The following is a 16,855-nucleotide window of genomic DNA, read 5'->3' as shown; positions in this document are numbered from 1 at the left end:
ATTATAGGCTCCATTCTCTCCTGTCTTACTTCCCACTCTCCTAATCGTGTTTCCCGGGATCACATCACACATGAACCACTTGTGCTCAAATCCATGACCTAGGGCCTGCTTCTGGGAAAATCCAAAATAGCCTCAAACACATTCTTCTAAAAACAAAGCTTAAGTCAGTGTCAATACTTTATGTTTCATTTTGCTGCCACATTATTCTATTTACTTAGGCGGGATAACAAATGTCTATAACCTCTGAGGCATAGATCCTCCTTCCAGGAGCTCCTAATCTGAGGGGAAGCCAATAATAAGCATTTCATGGTTTTCGAAGTGCCTTCTCAGCCATGTGTACATTTGCTCCTTGGAACTCTGTGGGATTTGCAGGACCACAATTCTTGTTTTGCAAGTGAGGAACACAGAAGCTCAAAGTGAGGCAGTGACTTCGTCCAGGTCCCAGAGCCTATGATCCTTGGCTGACCCCTTTCTTGGCTTGTGCCTGTGTCAGCAACATTCAGGTGGTCTCTTTTCACTAAGAATAATTAGAGGATCCCTCCTTTCTCTGTGGGTTCAGCCAGAGCTCCAGTAAAGATACCCATATCTATTGCTTGCTTTCTAAACATTGATGACTTTGGAGGTAGAAGATTAGAAGCACCAAAAAACAAACAGCACTCTTAACCCCCCAGGGGCTGCTATGTCTATTGCCCTCTCTTGGACTAGAGGCTCTCCCAGTGAGAGCAACATTTTCCTGACCATGTGGAGGCTCATGAAGTCGGGGCCATTCTTCCCATATCAGACTGTATCCTCCCCCAAAAAAGGGACCCACACAAGGATGATACATGTGAAAAGGGGGAGACTAGTGGGGAGGGAGCAGTCAGGGGACACAGACAAAGGCATCTAATTTAGGACAGGGGAGATTTCTAGGAGGAAGTAGCATCTAAGGGTGAGTTAGCCAGCCCCAGGAGGAAGGGTGTTCCAGGCAGAAAGAACAGAATAGGCAAAGGCCTGGAGATGACAGAGCATGTGGGTGTTTGAGGAACTGAGATTGTCCCCCTCCTAATCCTGTCTGGGGTGATAACCCAAGCTCGAAGCCTCCTCCCACATTCCTTAGTTCTCCTACTCCTTCCTCCCACCCCTTGCCTGGAGCAGGCTGAAAAGGAACTGGGAAGGACCCCACCCATCTGACAGCTGCACTGCCAGTGCTGGATCCTTTCACTTGTCCCCAAATGGGCCCACCACCCTTCTCCACTCACAGTGGGCCACCTGGCTCTGGAGCTTCCATCTGGGTTGAGCCAAAAGGAGGCAGTGGTAGAAGACCACAGGATGGGAGGGGAGGGAGGGAGAGGTACTTGTTCTCCTGGCTCTCTCCCTGTGGGTTAGCCTCTACCAAAGGCCACAGCTCCAACCTGGATGCTCTCCCCACCACTGCCCTCTCTGGGTTCCAGTAACCCCTTCCTCCCCTTGTCCTGTCAGCCCAGGTAGTTTCCGTCCTCACCGTTGCTAGCCAGACACAGTGCACTATTTCTTGATTTCCTAAACCCTCACCACACTCTCTTTAAATTACCCATTTTCATTTTTTTATGTCTCCAATGGTGCAAGAACCAAAGGGTAGATGTCAACAGGAGGCAGTTTTTGTTAAAATGTGAGAACATCTTAGCAATCAGAGCTGTCTGGCTGCCTTGCAGGCAATGAACTCCCTAGAGGTATGCAAGAGAAGCTGGACAGCCTCATGTCAAAGATGAAATAGAGGTGGGGCGTGGTGACTCCCACCTGTAATCCCAGCACTTTGGGAGGCTGAGGCAGGCAGATCACTTGAGATCAAGAGTTCGAGACCAGACTGGCTAATGTGGCAAAATCCCATCTCTACTAAAAATACAAAAATTAGCTGGATATGGTGGCATGCCTGTAATTCCAGCTACTCAGGAGCCTGAGGCACAAGAATCACTTGAACCTGGAAGGCAGAGGTTGTAGTGAGCTGAGATCACACCACTGCACTCCAGCCTGGGTGATATGTCTCCAAATATAAAGAAATAGGAAGGATTCATTAGGCTTATGAGGGATTTGACTAGGAAACTCTTGAGAGTCCTTTTAATTTACATTCTAGAACCCTAAGATGATTCAATTCTAAGACTTTGGTTCTAAGATTTTATTAGAGCAAAAGACAATCTCTATCTTCAAATAACTCACAATCTAGCAGATGAGGTGGATAACAGTTACTTTCTTTTTTTAAAAAAATTTTTATTCTTATTTTTTTCATCTAGGACCAGGATCTGAGACTTTCAGTAACTGCCATAAACAGTCCTACAGAGTAAATACAAAGCCATGGGCAGGATATGAGAAGGAACCCTGACTGAGCCAGGACTGTTTCCTCATGGCTAGTCTCAAGAACCATTTGTATCAGAGTCATTTGGGAATCTTGTTTTAAAATGCTGATTTCTGGGCTCCACCCAGATTTCCTGAATTAGAACCTCTGGAGTGGAACCCAACAGTCTATTTACTAAAACAAGCTCCCCAGGTGATTCTTAGGCAGATTGAAAAGTGAGGTTGCAGGACAGGCACAGTGGTTCATGCTGTAATCCCAGCACTTTGGGAGGTGGAGGTGGGCAGATCACTTGAGCCCAGGAGTTTAAGACTAGCCTGGGCAACATGGTGAAACCCAGTCTCTATAAAAAATACAAAAATTAGCTGGGCATGGTGGCATGTCCCAGCTACTCAGGAGACTGAGGCAGGAGGATCACCTGAGCCCAGGAGTTCAGGGCTGCAGTGAGCCATAATCACTCCACTGCATTGCAGCCTAGGTGACACAATGCAACCCTGTGTCAAAAGAAAAGGAAGAAAGGAAGAAAGAGATAGAGATAGAGATAGATAGAGATGATAGAGATAGAGATAGAGATAGAGATAGAGATAGAGATAGAGAGTGAGAGAGAGAGAAGAAAAGAGAAAGAGAAAGAAAATTGAGATTGCATCCTTAGGTGGTCAGGATGACTTCTCTGAGAGGTGATCTCCAGACAGAAAAAGGAATAGTTGGGTCAAAACATGTAATCATAGAATACGGAACTAACATGTTTTGATGAAGATTAGCAATTTTGTACAATATAGCCACCTTGCAGTAGGTCTAAAAAGGACAGCACTTCTAAGATATATTCTGAGATTCTGTAATTGAGGGTATGTGCCTCAGATATCCCGAAGCAGACCTTTGCAAGGGAGTGAGAGAGCTGGCCTGAGGCTGTTATTAATTATTCTAAGCTGGTAAAAGGGCGCCCCACAGGGTCCCTGGGAGACCGTTCCCTGCAACTATCCCTTCCTCCGCCACTAGCCTCCTGGCTCTTATTCCCCAGCTGTCCCTGGCTGCCCCTGTTCTCTGAAGCCTGCAATGTCACCAGCAAGGAAACAACAGTTTGAGCGACGGCATGGTGGTGGGAAAATAAGCTGTTCTGGGACAGAGATGAGTAAGTTGCCCAAACACAAGTTGGTCAGGCACTGTCAGGAACTTTTGGGACTTGGTGGGAGGCAACATCTGCTGGTGCTAAGCAGAGAGAGAGGGGTGTGTAGTGGATTTTGGGTCTGGGCCCTGCCACCTGGGCACATCTCTTCTCCCACTGTGCCTTCTGCATCCTGTGTGGAAAAGAGCATTTTTGGAAGAATTAGATTATTTAGCTGTTAACCCTCTGGTTTTAGTACTTCGGACTCAAAGGTCTCATCCGATCCCAGCCATAAGCCTGTGAAGAATGCAGGCAGGAACTGTACCAACTTTACAGCGAGGCCAAGGCCCGGTGAGGAGCAGCGACTCGCCCACAGCCACACAGCCACACTGGAGCAAAGCCCCCTCCTGGTGATCGGCCTCGTGCTGGGCTTGCTGAGGCCCAGCGGAGCGAGAGGCTTTCGGTCTTTGGGCCAGGAAACAGGCGCTGCAGGGGACGGAAGAGTCGGAGCCCACAGCTGGGGGAGGGCAAGGAGCTGGGCGGAGGCACCCAAGGCCAGCCCGGGGAGAAGTGGGTGTGCTGGAGCCCGGGCGGGGCCGGGGGAGGGGACTCCCGGGGGAGGGAAAAGGGAGCCACACGCGGGTGGGAACGCGGAGCCAGAGGGCGCGCTGGGCAGTGCTGGGCGCCCGCAGAGTGGACCAGGGCTAGTGGAGCGCACAGGATCACAGCGTCCCGGCCACCCTTGGTCAGAGGGCGCTGTATCCAGCGAGCAAACGGGCGCCCCGGAGCCTTGCAGAGAGGCAGGTAAGGCACGCATCGAGCTGGGAATGCTGAGCTGCAGCCTGGGGTAGAAATGAAGGGTCGTCCCTCCTCCCTTCCGAGGGCCACAGCGTGCTCTCGGTGAGACTGTGGACCCGAGATAGGTGTGGGGGTCGCTGCAAATACCGAGCCAGTCCTCCCGGACCCTCCCCAATCCTCCCAAGCACAGTGATCCCAGAGCAGCAAGTGGGAATGGGGAGCTGGGCTCTGGGCGCCCCGCCTAGAATCTGTGGGGACTTGCGCCGGCACTCCCAGCCCTCAAGACGGTGACAAGAAAAGTTCCTCCATACTCACAGACAGGCAAGCGAACATCTGCGGCTGGCAGCCAGTGCACGCGCAGAAACGACACTTTAGGACGCAGTGCAGTCTTATTTGGCCGGAGCCACTGGCTCTGCGAAGCTCACTTGCCCATTCCCTCTACCTCACTGTGTCCCTCACCCTGTCTGACCTAGTCCGGGGAAAGCGGGCGACTCCCATAAGCATCTTCTGCTGCTAGTAACATAGGTTGAGTCTGGAAGTCGGGAGACTCGAGTTCTAGTTTACAGGTTGTGTAAACCCGGGCAGTCACCCCTCCACTCTGCGCCTTGTCCTCGCTTTTCCTGGGTCACCATCTGTAAAATGGGCCTCCTGCTCCTGTTGCCTCCATGCTCTATGGGACAGGAGGGAAAAGGGGGATTGGACCTGGGAGTCTCTTACCTTGAAAATAAATGAGTTGGCTGGGCGCAGTGGCTCGTGCCTGTGTAATCCAAGCACTTCGAGAGGCCGAGGCGGGCAGATCACAAGGTCAGGAGTTCGAGACCAGCCTGGCCAATATGATGAAACTCTGTCTCTACTAAATATACAAAAATTAGCTGGGTGTGGTGGCACGTGCCTGTAATCCCAACTACCCGGGAGGCTGAGGCAGGAGAAGTACTTGAACCCAGGAGGCAGAGGTTGCAATGAGCTGAGATCGGGCCACTGCACTCCCGCCTGGGCCACAAAGCAAGACTCCGTCTCAAAAAAACAAAAAAGAAAAAGGAAAAAAAACACAAATGAGTTTAGTCCTTGCTTGAAACCCCACCAGAGTATCTCCTCCTAAAATCCCCTCCCAACTCTACCAATTTGCATATAGGGAAACTGATGCCCCAGGAGAGACGATTTACCAAAGATTGCAGTAGTGACCAGACAGAATTAGAACCCAAGTTTCCACAGTCCTAGCCCAGGGCTCTCTCCACTTCACCTATAAAGGCCTATTGTAAATGTGCAAGCTCCTCCTTATCTCCTTGTATGCCTCCACTTTGTTCCTGATGGAGGAGACCCATGCTGGAGCTCTGGAAACTGCTTTCAGATTTTCTTGACTCCTTGAGGTGATAACCATCAACCCTTCTCCATCCCTCACTCACTCCATATTTCTTAAAGCACATCCATAAACTTAATGTGGGAGTGCTTAAAATACCTTCTACGAGGGAAGCAAGACAAGAAACTTGATCTTATTGATGAGGAAAGTGAGGCCTAGAGTGATAAAGTTACTTAACCAAAATGCATGGCTAGATGTGTTGGCATAGTAGGGGCAGGAACCCAGGTCTCTTGATTCCCTCTCTGATGTATTCTCCACCAGCTACAGGACTACAGAATGGTACCCCTCAATGATAAGGGACTGCAGAGATGATCAGAGAGGGTGGGAAACAAGGAAGCCTTCTGATGAAGGTGAGGTTTCTGGGAATCAAGAATAATAATAAGAACCTCCTGGCTGCTTCTGAGGCTAGGAGAGCTGGGGTAAGAAAGGAGACATAGAGATGGCTGTTCTTGGTAATATAGGGGGAAAGGAAAGATGTGGAGACAGAAAAGGAAACAGTGTGACCAGGCTGCTTGATAATTATCTGTATGTTTGCAGTTTCTAAAACTTTCCCATCTATTGTCTCCTCTAGTTCTCCTGTGAGGTAGACAGGGCAGGGATCATTATTCCCAACTTATAGATTAGGTTCAGAGGAAGTAAATGCAGTGCTCAAGGACACAGAGCCAAGCATACAGCCAAGATTAGAATCATGAAAGGAACACTTGAAAGGCAAGATCACAGGCTGAGGGACCGGGGAGTTGGACTGTGTGTGTGTGCAGTGGGCAGGTGTATGTGGCCACACCCTGGGTAGGTACACAGGGAAGAGGGTTGCAAAGCCATTGCTGGTGTTTTGAGGCCAAGAATGTTTGCCCTTTGGGCTGAATGGGATCCAGGTACAGGAAGCGTCTGGGCTTCCAAAGAAGGCTTAGAATTCCTCCTCCTCTGACTCACCCCACCTGACGGAGATGGCTTCTTTTCTTTGAGCCATCCCTTCCCCAGACCAAATGAAATCTGTTTTGGCCTGCCCTGGAGGTTTCTTTTTAAATATTGTAAGCTGTTTTCATGAATGCATATGCATGTGCCAGAGCAGGAGAAGGCTCTTATAGAAGTGGCATTGATTCATTTATTCTTATTCTTGAATGCCTGCTAGGTAGGTATCAGGGCTGGGAAATAAAGTAATGTATGAGGCACAGGACCCTGCCTTCATACCTCAAAGTACACAGTTACACACACACACACACACACACACACACACACACACAGTTTCAGTACAGTATAGTGCTCTAATAAGGCTTTGTGCAAAGCACTTTAAGGAACAAACAAGAGGGAGAGACTAACTGGCTAGGGAGTGGGGAAGGAGGTGTCCCAGGAGAAAATCTACAGAGATGACATTGGAGCTGGGTCTTGAAGGCTGAGTAGGAGTTTGCCAGGCAGGGGAAAAGAGGAAGGGCATTCTTGTTTAAGAAAACAGCATAAGCTACTTGGTTTCTGCTTCCAGCTCTGCCACTACTGGGCTGTGAGACCTTAAGCAGGTGATTTCCTTGGGGAAGAGGGTCTATTTTCCCACTGGTTGAGTGAGGGGGTTGTACCAACAACATGATCCTGCGTTCTTCCAACTGGATGCTAAGGTCTACTCTTTTAACTCCCCTCCCAATCCACCAGCTCTCCAGTCCTCAGGAGTGATAAGACCACCAAGGGGACAGTGGCAAAACTGTGCATCCCAGGAGCTGTCTTTGAATCGCCTACCTGTTTTATGTGATCTTTTTCTACCTGCCTCTCTACTCCATTTCCAGACACTGAAGACGCTCATTTTGAAAGAGTAGCTAAAACGGAACAATGGGAAAGAAAGACCCAAGGGTAGAGTTTCACTTTTCTCCAGAGCAACCTGAATGAAAACCCCACTAAGAGCCCCAGTCCATCCTTTAGATCACAGCTTCATCCCCCAACTTCCAAGTTAGAAGCTAAACAAGTGCAAGACAAGTACATTTTGTGAGAACCGGTTAATGTGTGGGAAATAGCAGAACAGAGAGTGACCTGGCTCATCTGGGGAATCTGGAGTACATCTGGAGCAGCGGGGTGCATGGGAGATGAGAGTATAAAGGAAGGCTAACTCCTCCTCCCAAGCTTACCAACCTCCATCTCACTGGATCCTTAACTAAGATTGGCAAGAATCTGTGGTGCAGGAAAAGGCTATAGTAATAGAGTTAGAGGAGATGATGCCTCATGACACTAAGAGGCTGTGTCTGGTGTGATGTGAAGCTTCAATGCGAGGGAACACTGCCATTTGTAGTGGAAAGAGCACCTGAACAGTATCCCAAACACCTGGGTTCTTGTCTGAGTGCTGCCATTTATGGGCCACGTAATTTTTGGACTAGTCACTTCTCCCTTCTGAGCCTCAGCTTCCTCATCTATGAAAAGGAGCGGTTGACCTAGAATCTAGATTCTAGATGATCCTTAAAGTTCCTTTCAGATTGACCATCTATCTGCTCACCTTCCTTCCTCACTGGCCTATCTTCCATTTCAAGGCAAGGTCTCTCCAGGGCAGGAGCTCCGTCTCCCCCATCCAAGGAGCTTGGTAATCAGGGACTCTCCTGGAGAAGGAAGCCTAGGAGCTCGGAAACAGTGGCAAAACTCCTCTGCTGATGACTGCCAGTCCCCAGCTTGAGCCCCAGAGGCAGGTCATAGAGAACCAACCTATGCCTTCATCAGCTTTCTGCCTCTCCTAACTCAGACAGGAGGCCCGTGCACCCAGGCCCTCCCTCCCACACAAACCCAGGACCTAGAGATATGGAACTATGGCCTCTTTCCTCCTCTTGTCAGAATCACAAATATCCTGGTCTATTCAGAGAAGCCCTGAGGCATGAGAGGCTTCATGAGTCTTTATTCCCCTCATGGAACCCTGCCTCAAAGCCCACCCTGCCCTCCACTCTGGCCCTTTCCCCTACTTTCTGCAGGGTCTATCTCCTCCTTAGGCTAGATCACCCTGGAGGGTGAGCTGTTAAGAAGAAAAATGAGTAAGTCCCTCACTTTAGCTCGGCTGGAATATTAGGTGTAAGTCAGTCCCAGGGCTCAGAAGCATCTTAACCAGTGAGGAAAAGGTCCACAACCTTCTCTATCTTGGGATTTGAGAGGCTCTAGAAAGCCCCCAAGTTGCCTCTCCCACCAGCCTCTCCAACTTCTCATGGTCTCACCATGTGGTTTCATATCATCACAGGATGTTAGAACCAACTGGGACCCCTTCAGAAAAGGGAAGTCTATGTCCAAAGTCACACAAGGAGCTGCTGAACTGGGACAATTCCCTGGGTTTCCATTCCTTCTTCATAGTGAGGGCATTTAGCCTAGATGGGCTCTGAAGGCCCTTCCAGTCTCTGCTCTACAAAAATAAAGCCACCACCATCTGTGCACCGTCTAGTGCCAAGCACTACATTATGTTCTTTAATTTTCACAACAAAGCTATGCTACAGATAGTGTTCATTCTGAGTGTTCATACCCTGTCTATGCAAATAGATTGGGTGGTAACACATTATTTGTTCCTATGTAAAATATCAACCCAGCTGCCAGCTGGCATTCTCCCACTCACATCATTCCCTTGGGATTCTAAAAGGCCCTTGCTAAGGTAACCCTTAGGAAAGGGAATGTTTCAGGCTGCACCATCAGCTGGTCCCTGAGTGGGAGTCCACATGTTAAACAGGTTTCTCATGAAGTCACCCAATGAAGACACTGTGAGTTTGGAGTTGGGGGACAGCAATCAGAGGCCCCTTGGACACTGCATATTTCCTTTAACTGCAACCCTAGGCTGGCCTTACCCAGCTGCTGCAGGAAGGGGAGGAGTGGTGGGAGAGGTCAGAGCCCACAGTGGGACTATTGCACAACCCTTGGGGCTTGGCCTTGGGCAATCCACTCCGATTCTGAAGTTTGTGCTTTGTAACTGGTTCCTTCCTTTTCTTCCTTCTCTCCTGCTTTCCAGCTCTGGGCTTTTCCAGGTCTAAAGTCAATACTGAGACCCCAGATGTGTCCAGAGACATCCTGAAGAGGCTAGGGGGTTGAGGAGCCTTAGGGTGTCCACAAAGAGAGCCTGAAACTGACTGAGAGCCAGCGGATTTGTCAGCTGTCTGTTGAGTCTTCCACACTCATTTCTCTCCCTCTCCCTGTCAGTTAAAACCTCTTTCCAGTGATACCTAAGAAAACGGAATGGTCCTGCCCTGAGATGGAGCTCGGGATGACTAGGAGCTTTCACCTTCACTATATGTGCTGTGTCCATTCCTTTTTTTTTTTTTTTAACCTACATGTACATATATGCTTCTCTAAAATTGTTTTTTAAAAATTTAATCCTCTTCTACATAATACAAGTGTACGCTCACAGCAAGCCTTGAAGGAGGAGGGCAAGGATGATCATCTTTCTTTGTGGTTTTTTGTTTGTTTTTGTTTTTGTTGTTTTTTTGAGACAGAAGTCTTGCTCTGCTGCCCAGGCTGGAGTACAGTGGCGCAATCTCAGCTCACGGCAACCTCCACCTCCTGGGTTCAAGCGATTCTCCTGCCTCAGCCTCCTGAGCAGCTGGGAATACAGGCGTGTGCTCGGCTAATTTTTGTATTTTTAATAGAGATGGGGTTTCTCCATGTTGGCCAGGCTGGTCTCGAACTCCTGACCTCAGGTGACCCACCCACCTGGTCCTCCCAAAGTGTTAGGATTACAGGCATGAGCCACCACACCAGGCCTATTTTTTTAAATTGTGTTTTTTTTTTTTTAAACTAACATAAAACTGTACCATCTTAGTCATTTTTGACTGTACACTCAGTAGTGTTAACTAGATTCACCTCGTACAGCAGATCTCCAGAACCTTTTCACCTTGCAAAACTGAAACTCTATACCTACCGTACAACTCCATGATGATCTCTTTTGGTAGATGAGGAAACCGAAGCCCCACTAGGCAAAGGAACTTACTTCCTTCAGAGTAGGCTCCTCCAGACACTTACATGGTTTGTCTCTACCTGTGAAATTGCCTGAGGCCCCTTCCTCCTTCAACCCTCAGGTTAGCCATTCCCTCCTCAGGTCTCACATCTGTCTCTAGCCCCACCCTGACTTTGTTATCCTCTCTGCCCCGACTCATGACTCAGCATCTTGCACTAAACTATTTCAAGACTCTTGTAGCTGGGCTCACTGCCTCAACTCTAGCTCTTTCCAGCCCACATGATAGCCAGAGTATCCTTTCCAGGCACAGATCTGACCATTTTATCTTCTTTTAAAATACTTATTCTATGGCTTTTCCCCAGCTACAGAATAAAGTTCCAACTCTCCAGCATGGCACTCAAGACCCCCATGATCTGGCACTTGTCTATCTCTCCTGTCCCACACCCTATGCTATTCTTCCACACATCTTATGCTCCACCTTCTTTATGCTACTTTCTATTTGTCTAAACATTTACACACTTTCTTGTTGTGCCTTTGCTCATGTTTCCTTCCCTTGTCTTCTCTGCCTTCTAAAAACCCTTCAAGGTCCAACTCAAATGCCTCCATCACTGTGGATACTCTGAGCCCGGACCAGTATCCATTACTTATTCCTTTCAGCCTTAGTAGCTCCTGGCTTGTCCCCTGCATTGTATCAGAGCCCCTGGGTGAAGACATTGGGTCTGAGCCACCCCGAGCTCCCATCACAGGGCCTGGGCCATATTAGTGACGACTATCTGGATGATTTTTTTGAGTTATTTATCTCATCATGCTGCTCCTACTTGCTATTGGCCCACACGAGGGAAGAAGCAGCCACAGATTTCTTGCCTGACACATGGGGTAGTAGATGAGAACCTGTATCTCCTGAATCTTTTTTTTTTTTTTTTTTTTAATTTGAGATGGAGTCGTGTCTGTCACCCAGGCTAGAGTGCAGTGGCATGATCTTGGCTCACTGCAACCTCCGCCTCCCAGGTTCAAGCAATTCTCCTGCCTCAGTCTCTCAAGTAGCTGGGACTACAGGTGTGCACCACCACGCCCGCCTAATTTAGTAAAGATGGGATTTCACCATATTGGCCAGGCTGGTCTCAGACTCCTGACCTCATGATCCATCCTGGATCTTAACTCAGTGAGCTCTTGTTCTTTTCCCCTCCTCCATCCAGACAAGACAGCACAAGTACTAGATGGCAGAAGGCCCCAAAGGCCTTGCATAAAACATGGGCCAGTCCTGGCTGATTGCTGTATTATTTAAACTCTTCCCCCACAACTTCTGCATTCATAGAGCCATATTTATCATGGTCAGAATGATCATCTTTTCCAGGGGAGAGATCTCATGGTTAACAGTCACATTAGTTAACTTTGGTTTCTTAACTGTTCTACCCAGATGATGGAGGGTTGTGGAACCAGTCAATGGGCTGAATACTTGACCCACAGAGAAGTCCTTAAAGTGGACATCTTTACTAGAGACTATTGAGAGAAGGAGAGCACCCAGCCAATCTTAGGGCAGTCCTCTAGAAAAAGAGAATACCAGTCTCAGGATAGCCCCCTAGATTACGGGAAGATACGTAGCCCTGCTGACCAGATGCATGTGGTCTGATGATATCCTTATCAAGAACAAGAGGATGGCCACATACTGCCTTATATGTAAGTGCTTGGGGGAAGGGAAGACTGTGATGATAAAGATGGTGGAGTGTGGTTGAGGGGTGGGGAGCACTGAATGGAGGCTTCCTAAAGAAAGTGAGTGTGGGGCCTTGTTTAAAGGGAATGACATATAGTTTTTCAGAGACAAGGATGCAAGTCTGTTTTAAGATGTTCTTTCTATATTATAGACTAAGGATCTCTGAGAAGAAGGAAAAGGAACATTTATAATCACTTACTATATGCCAGGTACATAATGACTTTATTTCAGGGGACAAGATAGTTGGGGTGCTTGTGTCTTCTTTTGGTGGGGCAGGTAAACCCCAAGTCAGACTGAGAACTCCTTTCACTCTCCCCGCTTAATCTCAAGCTGTTCTTCCCTTCTCCAATGCCTGCAGTGGTTAACAACCTGTCCCTGTTTCCCTAGTTACCTCCTTTCCAACAGAATTTCTGCAAATAGCTAGGAATATCTAGAGTGTTAGAGACACAGGGTGCTTGAGAGGTCAAATGATCCAGCTTCTAGCCTCCAGGTAGCATGAAATTTAAACCATCCCCAGACATCTTCCAAATGGTGTCTGGAACCTTTTTTTTTTTTTTTTTGAGACAAAGTCTCACTCTGTCACCCAGGGTGGAGTTCAGTGGCTCTATCTCTCCTCATGGCAACCTCTACCTCCTGGGTTCAAGCAGTTCTCCTGCCTCAGCCTCTCAAGTAGCTGGGATTACAGGCACCTGCCACCATGCCCAGCTAATTTTTGTATTTTTTAGTAAAGATAGGGTTTCACCATGTTTGCCAGGCTGGTCTCCAACTCCTGACCTGAAGTGATCTGCCCACCTCAGCCTCCCAAAGTGCTAGCATTACAGGCATGACCCACCACACCCAACCTGTCTGTGGAGTCTATAGAGAGACTGTGCTGAAGGAGAGTTCTGATGAATGTCTTCTAACAGTGCCACGCAGTCCTGCTGAGAGCTGGCATGGAAGTGGAAGCAGCTCTAAGCTAGCCACAAAGAGTAGGGCTTTCTGTCTTGGCTCTATCTCTAATATTCTGTGATGATGGACAAGCCACCTTCTCCTCTCAAGGTCTCAGTTTCCCTGCGTATAAAATGGCAAGAGTTACATTAAATTATCCCTAAGGTCATTCTAACCTAAAGTTCAGTGATTTATAGAATCCAAAGAAAGGAGAGATTAATATGGGTCCTGATGGTCAGGGAAGACTTTATTCTACAATTATTTATTGAGTACTTGTTGAGTGCCATCATAAGTGATTGTATATATCAGTGAGTAAAACAAATATAGTCCCTGCCTTTGAGTGTGTGGCCTAGTGAAGAAAACAGACATGTAATCAAGTAGCTAGAATAAACTATTGTATTAGTCCATTTTCATACTGCCATGAAGAAATACCCAAGTCTGGGTAATTTATAAAGAAAAAGAAGTTTAATGGACACAGTTCCACATGGATGGGGAGGCCAATCATGGTGGAAGGTGAAGGAGAAGCAAAGGCATGTCTTATATGGCGGCAGGCAAGAGAGCAGGTGTAGGGGAACTGCCCTTTATAAAACCATCAGATCTCATGAGACTTATTCACTATCATGAGAATAGCATGTGAAAAACCTGTCCCCATGATTCAATTACCTCCCACCGGGTCCCTCCCATGACATGTGGTGATTGTGGGAGCTATGATTACAGATGAGATTTGGGTGGGGACACAGCCAAACCATATCAGCCATGATGTTGGGATTTTACCTGGGATCTGAGGGGATGAGGTCATTCAAGTTACAGGTGACAGAGCCATCCCCTCTCTCTTTTCTCTTGCCACCAGAGCTTCTACCAAGTCTTCCCCCACCTCAATCACTATTGCAATGGAGACTACCAATGGAACTGAGACCTGGTACAAAAGCATGCATGCTGTACTGAAGGCTCTAAATGCCACTCTTCACAGCAACTTGCTCTGCCGACCAGGGCCAGGGCTGGATCCAGGGCCAGACAACCAGACTGAAAAGCGGCGGGCCAGCCTACCTGGCCGTGATGACAACTCCTACATGTACATTCTCTTCGTCATGTTTCTATTTGCTGTCACTGTGGGCAGCCTCGTCCTGGGATATACCCGCTCCCGCAAAGTGGACAAGCGTAGTGACCCCTATCATGTGTACATCAAGAACCGTGTGTCTATGATCTAACACAAGAGGGCTGGGATGGTGGAAGACCGAGACACCTGGGGATTGTGTCTGGGGCCTCCAGAACTCTGCTATGGACTGCATCAGGTCTCAGTGTCCCTATCTGTAAGATCAACAAGATACAGAGCTAAGGGAGGTCATCACTGGGGTGGGAGAATAGGGGCTGGCAGACCAGAGCCTTGTGCATAAGGATTTTTTTCCAGGAAAAGATAGACTTTATAAACAGTGGGAGCCCATGAACAAACATAAAAAAGTAGTAACAGATAATGACCAATAACTGGTTTAGTGGCTGGAATATTGGGGGCCTGGGGGTTAGAGAAAGGAGAAGAAATTGTAGCAGAGGGAAATGAGACAGGAAGATGCTCTGGGGACACATTTTTTATGTGTTATCTTCAATAGTCATGAGAAGCAGTGATGATTATCCCATATCACAGATATGATTTACCACCACCACCCCACCTCCACTCACATGAAGAAAGTAGGGCAAGTGCTGAGCTGCCCATTTGGGCCTGAATGATGCCATGATTGGAAACCAGGAACTCTGGTCTTCTTGCCTAGTGCTTTTCAAAACTTTGTGCCACACAGGAGAGGATCCAGGCCTGAAGGTCATACAATCTGGGGACTCTCTTTAAGAATTCTAAAATAGCTTACTTTCGCAAATATTACAAAAATATACTTCCACATAAATAAGTTGCTAGGGCCCCTGCTAAGACCTTAAGAAGGAGCTCATGTGAGTCAGGACCCTGAATATTATGCCTTGTTAGCTCCATGGTTCATGTGCTTCTTGAACCAAGTCACAGGGCACTTCCCAGTCACATCTCCAGCCAGGGGGACTAAACTACCTCCAAATCAGCCTCTTTGGTTTTGACTGAGTTCTGTGAGAAATTTTCTTTTCTTTTTTGAAACAGTCTCTCTATGTCAACCAGGCTGGAGTGCAGCTACCCCATCTTGGCTCACTGCAACCCTTGCCTCCCAGGTTCAAGCAATTCTCCTGCCTCAGCCTGAGTAGCTGGGATTACAGGTCCCTATCACCACACCTAGCTAAACTTTTTTAAAGCAGAGACAGTTTCACCATATTGCCCAGGCTGGTCTCAAACTCCTGGCCTCAAGTGATCTGCCTATCTCAGTTTCAAGGTGCTGGGATTACAGGTGTGAGCCACTGCAACCAGCTATGAGATTTTTTCTGATATCATGTTGAATCTGCTTCTAGAAGACTGATAATGCACTTAAAAGATTTTATTAAAAGAAGCAGAGTATGAGAGGCAGGTACACAGTCCAGTGGAAAGAGAAGCAGCCCTGATTCTACCACTAAGGTGATGTATAATCTTAGGCTGGACACACCTCTCTCATTCATTTTCATCTTCAACATAATGAAATAGACTTGAAAATTTCTAAGGTTCTATCAGTTCTGACATTCTAGGCTTCAAATACAATAAGTTGAGCAATAGGTAATCACTGTGTTTGTAGGTTAGAAACAGCTGGGTATCATAGTTTCATCTGTGGTTCCATCTAATACCTGCAATGTGGCTGGTGACTATGTTACAAACTATCCCAAATCTCAGCTAGAACCACCCACTGTTCTGTTTGTCCAGTTTCAACGTAAGGAATCTCCATGTGGTCCCCAGAAGTACCCATTAAAACATACATATTTGTGTATAGCAGAACTCAAATAATATTTTGATAGCAGTTATCTCTGAGGAATTGGATTACGCTTTTCCCTTTCCACTTTATATATTTATGTACTACTTGACTGACTTGACCATAAGCATGTTACTTGTATAATAAAAGGAAAAAAGATACTTCCACTTTGAACAAATAAAAATAAAACCCTTTGGGTTCTTGAAAGGAGGATCACGGAACACATTTGTTGCAAGAGCAGTTATGTCGATGCTCTGCAAACCTGCGCTGAGCCCTGTTGCTCAAGCCCTTCCTCATCTCTTCTTAAGGGAGAATGTGGAGACTGTAAGGCCGGTTGCCTCGCTGGGAGCTCGGACCGCCCCCACTCCACACCGCCCAGGGAGCTCAGACACGCCCACCCACCTCTGCGCCTAGAAACTACGTCATCACCCCGCACCCACTTCTGCACTCGGCACTAGGCTTTGCACTCAGCACTTAGCCAGCCATTGGAAAAACCCCCCAAAGTGCAAAAGAAGCCTTGTTAATCTGCCCAATAGCATTGTGCATCCCACTTACCTGCCAATGGCAGCTTGCCCTGCCCACGTCCTGCTCTCCCACAGCCGATCAGAAGGCCTCCACTCCCTATAAAACCCCGCGTCTGAGAGGAGTCCATGCGACTTCTCCAGCCCCTCCTGTAGGACCGCAGAACCTCGCCTGGGAGCTGAATAAATTTGCATTGGATCTTCTTGTGCTGGTCAGTTTCTTCATTTTAAACTCGGCAATAACCCTTACAGAGACTTCCTCAAGATGTGACATATAGGAAGACAACAGATTCAGAAAGTTACAGCTGATAGGACTTTAGACACCATCCAGCCCGAACTTCCAAATAAAATATGGAATGCAATTGGGTGTAAGAATGAGTGGTTAGGTGATGAATGTCATAAG

The 16,855-nt window shown here is 47.7% G+C and overlaps 1 protein-coding gene and 1 long non-coding RNA gene across 3 annotated transcripts in view; one reads left to right on the top strand and one right to left on the bottom strand.

Annotated features, from left to right (window-relative positions):
• Positions 1-16,706, bottom strand: part of LOC135270119 (uncharacterized) — a 29,756-nt gene extending 13,050 nt beyond the window's left edge. Inside the window, exon 1 of the long non-coding RNA XR_010338369.1 lies at positions 16,487-16,706. This is a non-coding gene — a long non-coding RNA (uncharacterized LOC135270119). The remainder of the gene's footprint in view (positions 1-16,486) is intronic.
• Positions 4,087-16,651, top strand: KCNE3 (potassium voltage-gated channel subfamily E regulatory subunit 3). 2 transcript variants are annotated; one of them, XM_064365291.1, is made up of 3 exons: positions 4,087-4,211; positions 12,313-12,370; positions 13,939-16,651. In XM_064365291.1, exon 3 carries the CDS (start codon positions 13,979-13,981, stop codon positions 14,294-14,296), a length of 318 nt encoding a protein of 105 aa, XP_064221361.1. In that variant the 5' UTR covers positions 4,087-4,211; positions 12,313-12,370; positions 13,939-13,978; the 3' UTR covers positions 14,297-16,651. The 2 variants fall into 2 exon arrangements, with proteins under 2 accessions (XP_064221361.1, XP_012325087.1); XM_012469664.2 differs by lacking the exon at positions 12,313-12,370.
• Positions 16,707-16,855: the final 149 nt, after the last annotated feature.

Source organism: Aotus nancymaae, unplaced genomic scaffold (genome assembly GCF_030222135.1).
Source record: "Aotus nancymaae isolate 86718 unplaced genomic scaffold, 86718_ANA_hifiasm-v0.15.2.pri h1tg000059l, whole genome shotgun sequence".
Lineage (NCBI taxonomy): Eukaryota > Metazoa > Chordata > Mammalia > Primates > Aotidae > Aotus > Aotus nancymaae.
Note: the sequence above shows the minus strand (reverse complement) of the source record. Positions and strands in the feature narration are given on the sequence as shown.

Coding starts and splice junctions, on each gene's coding strand:
- KCNE3 (XM_012469664.2), top strand. CDS start 13,979: ATGGAGACTACCAATGGAACTGAGACCTGGTACAAAAGCATGCATGCT.